Source organism: Protobothrops mucrosquamatus, unplaced genomic scaffold (genome assembly GCF_001527695.2).
Source record: "Protobothrops mucrosquamatus isolate PMUCROS unplaced genomic scaffold, P.Mucros_1.0 scaffold150, whole genome shotgun sequence".
Taxonomy (NCBI): domain Eukaryota; kingdom Metazoa; phylum Chordata; class Lepidosauria; order Squamata; family Viperidae; genus Protobothrops; species Protobothrops mucrosquamatus.
The window spans coordinates 1,692,053-1,699,959 of record NW_015386515.1 but is presented as its reverse complement, the minus strand read 5'-3'; the positions used below and the strand labels follow the sequence as shown (position 1 = coordinate 1,699,959).

The 7,907-nt window shown below is 40.9% G+C and overlaps 1 protein-coding gene across 1 annotated transcript in view; it reads left to right on the top strand.

Annotated features, from left to right (window-relative positions):
* PLPPR2 (phospholipid phosphatase related 2) overlaps window positions 1–7,342 on the top strand; it is an 18,189-nt gene extending 10,847 nt beyond the window's left edge. The window contains exons 5-8 of the mRNA XM_029283607.1: window positions 404–580; window positions 1,774–1,911; window positions 4,827–4,951; window positions 7,237–7,342. Coding sequence (XP_029139440.1) covers window positions 404–580; window positions 1,774–1,911; window positions 4,827–4,951; window positions 7,237–7,342 — 546 coding nt within the window. The remainder of the gene's footprint in view (window positions 1–403; window positions 581–1,773; window positions 1,912–4,826; window positions 4,952–7,236) is intronic.
* The last annotated feature ends 565 nt before the right edge of the window (window positions 7,343–7,907 follow it).

The window sequence follows — 7,907 nt, the reverse complement described above, 5'->3', positions numbered from 1 at the left end:
GCCCCCTTCCATGCCCAACCAGGTCTCGGTAATACCTGGGTCACCTCTCATTTGAGCTGCCTCACAGCTGGGTCTTCAAAAGTAGTTTGCCTCCTTCAAAACTTCAAAAGTACTTTGCCTTTGCCTCCTTCCTAAGGCTAAGGAAGAGGGATTGAACCAAGCTCACCCAACTGACATCATGCTTCAGGCAGAACTAGAACTCACAGTCTCCCAGTTTTTATCCTGATTCTTTAACCACTATGCCAGATTGGGTAGTCTTCTATCTGCCTTTTTTCCTTATTTTAAAAAGAGTTATTCCTTGGTTATATATGCATGGTTATGCTGTCCAATATTTTGAACAATTTTCAAGGAAGATGAAAGGCATCTCAGGTAACTTTCCTACGCTGTTCTTCCCTTCCCACAGATGTATGTCACGCTGGTTTTTCAGCTGAAGGGCTCCCGCTTGGCCAAGCCATCCCTGTGCCTGGCACTCCTGGGCCCAGCATTTTTGGTGGGTGTGGTGCGTGTGGCTGAGTACCGGAACCATTGGTCTGATGTTCTGGCTGGGTTCCTCACCGGAGGGGCCATTGCCATCTTTCTGGTAAGTGTTCTGTGTTTGGGGACTGCTTGACTCCCGCTTTGAGGGGGGGTATTGACTGGTAGGGAAAAGGGCAGGGCTTCCTTCTTAGGATTTAGCCACCATCAGGAGTATTCTGGGAAGGAGAAGCAGTTCCATTCATCATTGCACATATAGTGGCAATGCTGTAGGAGCTTCTTTACCAGGTTTTGCAGGGTAGAGCCCCCTTTTTAAATAGTGTATGTCATCAGGAAGTTTCTAAAACTATTCCTTTATCAGCATTAAAGGGTTAAAACAAAGGTCAGATAAGGATCTTGGGGAGCAGCTTACCTTATTGTATTAGTTTGTGATGTGTTGATGACTGTGTTATAGTTTCCCCAAATGCAGATATGAATGAGGCCATTTCTTATTTGATTGAAGCTATCTCGAGTGGCATAGCTCTTTTTTCCAAATATCTCTTTGTCCATGCTCTCCTGCTCTTCCTCCTCTGTAGAAGAAAAAACACATACTCTCTATCTGTTCCTTAATAGGTGGGACGGGAACTGACGACTGCATTCTTTAAAGCATATTTGCACTCTGTCTCACAGCCCTTATTCAAAGATTGTACTGTAGATATTTTCTGTGGTGTATATATTTTGCAAATAATTTTCTCTAATTGTCTTCATATTTGTAAGCAATTTTCTTTATATACATTTGTGCGTAGGCTTTAAAATTTTATTTACAGAGAATAGCATAATACAGTTTGGAGAAGTAGCTATTCTGGGTTGGGATAACAGAGAAATGTAAACTAGCTTGGTTCCTATTAAAACACAAAATAACTTTCTACCTCCTTTTGTATGGCTGAGAGGTTCAGGCAGTCACTTTCCTCTGCTCAGATGGACATCCTGCCCCCATTCCTTTTTGCATTTCAGTAAAAAGGCAGCTCATGGTTCCTCTGTCATGCCCAGCTTATGCCTCCATGCCAGTGAATACCAAAGTGAGCCCTGCCCTAATGGCTCATGCTCAAAACAAGACAAATGGGTCAATGATGAAGAAAAATCAGGGCTTGATCAAGAAGCAGCTGGCAAAAGGAATGGAAAAGGCAGAATAAGAGACTATGTTAATGGGTTTATCAGTTGCAAAGCTCTGTTTAATGTTTCTTCTGATACAAAGCACTATGTTGGCAGAAAACAGGAAAAGAGCCCTTTAATGCTGCTCTTCTTCTCTTTGTTGAACAGGTGACGTGTGTGGTCAACAATTTCCAAAGCCCCATATCCTCAGCCAAGAAAGTTTCTCCACCTGAAAATCTACCCAGTATCCCAATCTTGGGATTGCCCTGTGTTGACAGTTCCCTTGACAAATTAAGTGTGGCTCAAGTAAGAGATATTCCTGATGCACCCCTGCATGCTTCCTCCCCTTCTTCAGTTTTCTCTTTAACCTAAAGCACCTACCCACATATATGCATGCACAGTTAGTACCATATTTGAGGATGCAATAGGCAAAATGCATTTTAGTGGGCTTCTTTTACCTCTCCAATGGGTTCACATGCAATATTTGGGACAACAGGAGAATAGGTTGGTCCAGCTGCCATTTAAATTTCTCTCTGTTCTCCTGAGAATTTCTATTTTCAAACATATGAGATTTAATCTAACTATTAGGACTTGTGCCAGGCAGGGCAATCATGAACAGAAAGCTCAATTAAGATGCCTGCATTTGGCATTGGGGCTGATCCTCTCCCAGCACACCTTCTTCTCTTCAGACACCAGAATCTTGTTTCCTCATTTACAAAGATATAACACACAAAGCATTAGTATCACTGGATTTTCTTTCTCTCTATGCAGGAGCTGAATTTGACAATTTTTCAGAATAGTTTTATAGTAAGAGTGAGGTGCGGCTGAACGTAGATAGGAGATTATTTGAAAAGACTCCCTTTAATATAAATGAGGAATATTTCTAAAACGTGAGCACAAGCACTCCTGGGTAACAAAGTAAAAGTCTCAACAAGCAAAATAGGATCTGAAGAGAGAATAGGGAGATCCTAGTTAATGCTCATAGGGAAAGAAGACTCACTAAGACACACTAAATTATTACTCCACTGTATGGGATGAAGGACAAAGCTGCTTAACTCTGTTCTTCCAGCCACCAGGGAGAGGATTATCAGCTGAGCTCTTATGGGAGCTTCTCCATCCCTAGCTAGGAGATTTCCAGTAAACCCCACATACTGTGGCTCAAGTAGTATTTAGTAACATAGTGTTATTGTACTAAATAATTAATTGAGGGTAATTTTAGTAGCTTCTGCCATCTCTTATAGAGAACATAATCTTAGGTGAAGACACAATAGTAAGAAGAAATCAATGAAACAAAACTTGCTCAAGGAAAGGGTTGCTGATAAGCACTAGGTTTGAAGGGAGCATTGCCGTCTAGACTCACTTGTTTGAGTTGAGCGGCCATACAAATTGAATTAAACAAACAAACAAATGTGAAGCTGTTCCAGATTAGGCATCAGAAGGGAGGGAGCAGATAGGGAACTCAAAGGGGGAAAAGCTAGAAAGTCAGGTGGCTCATATTTGGATGCCCATCATAAGTTGCTAATGAAAACCAGGTGTTGCTGTTATGTCACTGCACAGATCTCTGGGGAAAGACTGAGTAGCCATTGTTCCACTGCGATTGGATCACTGTTTTGTCACAGGGACATATCTAAAGCTTGATGAATCTCACCATTCACAGATAAATGCCAACAGTCACACAGGAGGCTAGTCCCCTGTTTTATGAGCTTTAAAGTGGACAATTACATTAAGGATTATAAGCTTTTGAACACCAAGTCCTGTGAATGAACAAAAATATGATTGTGTAATTTATTTTTGTATTTTCTTGTACAAGGCTCCCACTTAATCTTTCAGAGAAACTTTTGATTTCTACCTTACTATCCAGAAGAACTCTTGTAATTTCTTTGCTCCAGTGAATTCTAATCATCTGCCCTCATGTGGCATCTTAGGCTTTTTACTTTTTCCATTCAGCTGCTCCTAAGTTCTCCCCTCTCCATTTTTTGTGTGTATGCCTTCGAGTCAGCCTTTTGATTCCTAACAACTGCCTAGGCCCTAGACAACTAATTGCAGTTTTCATGGCAAGGTTTTCAGAAGTGGTTTGCTATTGCCTCTTCCTAGAGCTGAGAGAGAAAGAGTGACTAGCCCAAGATCACCCAACTGGCTTTGTGCCTCAGGCAGGACTAGAACTCTCAGTCCCCTGGTTTCTAGCCTGATGCCTTAACCGCAACACCAGACTGGGTCTCTTGAGCTTCGTCCTTAGAATGTTCTTTCTACTGGTGTCTAGCAAGAGCTTCCCTCTTTTGAAAACATTCTAGCCTATTTGTTTTTCTTTAAAAAAAAAACCCTTTGTTGTATAAATCATAAAATCATAGAGGCTTTAGAAATGCTTGGCTCAGTGCAAGATTCAATAGGACATCTCTGACCGTGACCTCTGTTAGAAGACCTCTGTGTTCATCCTGCTCCCCATCTCAAGGCAAGAGAATTTTTAAACCGTGGAGTTAGTGCTGAAATTGATGCATAGAAGGAGTTGTTACCAGGCAAGTAAGGGAATGGGTGCAGGAAAAGAACAGTCTTTGGGCCTAGGTATTTTGTATTTATTCTGCTGAAAACAGTTAGCAGAATGAAAGAACATGAAGGATCAAAAGAGCAGATGCAGCAGTAGGGAGAGTCAATTTCTGACAGAAGGAAGAGAAAGAGAAGGCTGGGCTGACCAAGATCCTATTAGCACAAAATACTGTGGAGAGATGCTCAGACTAGCCCTTCACACTAGGTTGTTCTTTAATTATCTCCCAAACTATTTCCTCCACATGTTGCTTTTCCCTGTCATAGATGTTTAAGCCTCTGCACTTTTGGGTTCAATCAGTGATAACTTTATGAAAATCGTATGGAGCTTTCAGATTCAATGTAGACTGATAGATCCTTTTCCTATAACAAATTTTCTGTGTGTGTGTATATAAAATGATGAACTAATATACATGGAGGCTTTATGAAGCCTTTTAACATGCAAGTTCTTACTCTGTTATCTCTGAAAACTCAGTTCTCCCCAACTGCAAATATTCCAATGCTCTAACATTTCTCTCTAAAGAAAACAAGTTCTCAACTTATTTCTGTCCCCTTTCCACTTGGGTGTGAATAGTAAATATCTAATGATATTAATCTCTGTCTCATTCTCTCCTATTTAACCGTGTCTTCCCCCTCTACTGCCCTGCCCTGGTGCTGTCCCCTTGGGTGGGGAGGGGTTGCAGCAGGTGAGGGACGCCCCAGAAGAACCGGAGTTTTCTACACTACTTTCAAGAGGTCTGGAAAGGCAGCTAGCACGATCTCTACAGTTGGCAGCACCTGGCAGCGCAGCAATGACCCGTCCCTATGAGTAAGTGCCTTTCCCCAGAACTGTCTAACTTGACCCCTTGCTTAATCTCAGGGGAGACTAAGTTGGCACAGAGGGTCGGCAGAGGCAATAACTATCCGAGAAAAGAAAGGAGAAGGAAAGGATATTTCAGATTGGCATATGGTTGGACATCGGAGGCAGGCAAAAAGTCATGGTGCAGAAGAATTGGATCAGATATCCTGATGTTCAAGCAGAAACTTTGGGAGTTGCAGATACCGACTCCATTTAAATATAGGAAGGGAAATGGAGGGTGGTATAGAGTATTCAAAATCAAACAGAAATGTTTCACCTGCAAAAAGCATGACCTTTTTGAATTCATACTAGCCACGCTACAAATAAATAGCATTACCCAGTATTAATGTAGTGATGTGCTCTGACACATTTTTTCACCACAGTGCGACTGGATGATGTCCTTCAGATATTTAGGGCAACTATTGCTGCTGTGTGCTTAGAGCCTTTGGAGAACATATATGCTTTATATGTGGAAGATCCTACTTAGGACTAGACAAACTTTTTAGTGAAATATCAGCGAGCTATTTACGGGACATGCCTATAGTACTTTCCTTTTCTTGAGGTGCATTTTAAATAGGAAAGAGTTAGGTGCAGCTAACTAGTTACAATGAAGAATGAAAATGGGATGAATTAAAATTGTCCCCTGAAGTAGCATAATATAAAAGTTTCTCTGCAGTGTTATTGGTCATTTAAGTTGTCCCAGTCTCTTTGATACAATAAGAAAATATTGTGCCTTGTTAGAAGCAATGATTCCTGGTCTTCCTGATACTGTAATTGAGCCAGATTGCAATTTGACATGTCCCAAAAGTTCTTAGATAGTGTCCAGTTTATGCCTGCTACTACAGTATTTCATTTAATGCATTTAATGCTGTAAGAGTATTGGTTCCAGAAATGCAAATCCATCAGAGACCTGTTTGTTTGGATACCAATGTATTGTCTTCTGCTCTTAATTTTACTGTGCTCTTATTTTATGATTTTAATTCATTTTAGAGTTTATCATTTTGTTTTACTGTTTTACCTCTGGTATGAACTGTCACAGAGTTTTGCCAATTGGGCAAAACAGAAATGAAGTTTGTAGTTATAAATAAAATGTTAAAATGTTAATGAAGGAGGCACTCTTCCCTGAGAAAATGCATATAGCAAGAAATCTGGCAACATTTCATATATTCTGTGATTCTATGCAGTCTATTTGGCACCACTTTCCTCTCATTCCCCAGATTGAAGATGTCCTCTTGCTCTGGCCACATCATCCTTTCCCTTTAATCCTTTAAGGCAGAGGGGACATCATAAAAGCAGGAGTGCCAGCCATTCTTCGGCATTTGGTTTAAGCAATGAAAATCTACACAGAAGAAAAAGCAGTGTAGGGGATCAACATCCCTTTCTCTCCACCCGCCCTCCCACTCCACTGCCAGAAGGCCCCCCTCTCACTGCTCAACCACCAACCTGAAACTAGTACATTTCATAGCCCACCAATGGCTGATTGGACCCTTGTAAACAGGCACACATTTCATAGGAATCCACTGGTTTTAATGTACTTGTATGAATAGTTCTGTGCAAAATATCCTAGCTATTGCTAGTAGGTATGGAGGTTCTGAGATGATAATGACTTGTGCCTGCTGGGAAAATTTGCACTGACAGCTTAATTTCCACATTTAGGTTGCAGTCCTGTGCACATTTTCAGGGGCATAAGTCCCACTGAACAAAATGGAACTTGCTTCTGAATAAACACACATAGGATTGCGATGTAAGTCTTTGCTTTCTGTGTTGCTGTGCTGTTCTGCTCACTGGTTTTGTTTACACCAGGGTACACTTTTCCATTGTTCAAATCTTTTTTTAAGTGAGATATATAGTTAAGCGGTATAAGAAGAGACAAGGAAATCCTCTCTTGAACCCAATAATTCAAACTCATCAGCAAAAAGCCTTGCCCATGCAATGAAAAGTTAAATGCCTTGGCTTACAGTCATGAATACTAGACATCTGCTCTTTTAAAACACACACATAGAACCATAAACATAAAAAGAGAATATTTTAAAGACTGGTGATGTTTGTTTTTGCCTAAGAAGTTAAAGGTGGAAAGAGGTGACAGTTGGCTTTCCTCTGTTTGCTGGGACTCAGCTGCAAGGCTTTGTTGAAGAATTCTAAAGCTTGAGTTCGGATACTCTGTGAATTTAATTTTGATCTGCAGACTTTGTTCCTGTTTTTTAAGTCCATTCTGACTTATTCACTCCCTTCTCCCCTCCCTTTCTCTATTTCAGAATCACAGAGCTGTGTTCACAGAGGCCACTTGATTCTCAACTATGTCTCTTTCCCTCTACCCCAGATGTCCTCATTCCCTCCCGGTCGGTCACCAGTGAAGTCTGACCTAAGGAAGCATTCCTGATATTCCTGCAGTGGGGCTAGATCTGGGGGGGGGGGGCTCTAACCTCATACTCTCCATTTCCCAACCTCTTTCTTGGACTTTCCCAGAATCAGGTTTGTTAGTTGTCATAACATAGTTCTGGTTCTATGATGTGAGTGTGCAGCATAGATTGGGGAGGGACAAATAAGGGTAAAAATAAAACCCCATCACTTTTTCAGTTGGTCTGATGCCATTCACCGGTTCAGTTACTAACTGAGCATCTTCTCTAGGAATGAGCTCTTGGGATTTTGATCACAGCTTGCTTTGCCAAGGTTCTTTTATGAATTTGGAATCCTTGAAATCCGTCAGATAAGGATCTTTCCTTTGCTGCTGATTCTTTAAGAAAAAAAGTTAGATGCCATTTCCAAAAAAAATTGCTCCATCTTGGGAAATAACCCATACACTGTGAGCTGAAGAAGGCACATTTGACCAAGAGAGGTGGTTTTGATGGTGGGAGTTTTAATAAGAGAAGTTTAAAATTATATTTGCAAATTAAGGACTTGAATAGTCAGAAAAATGACTAATTAA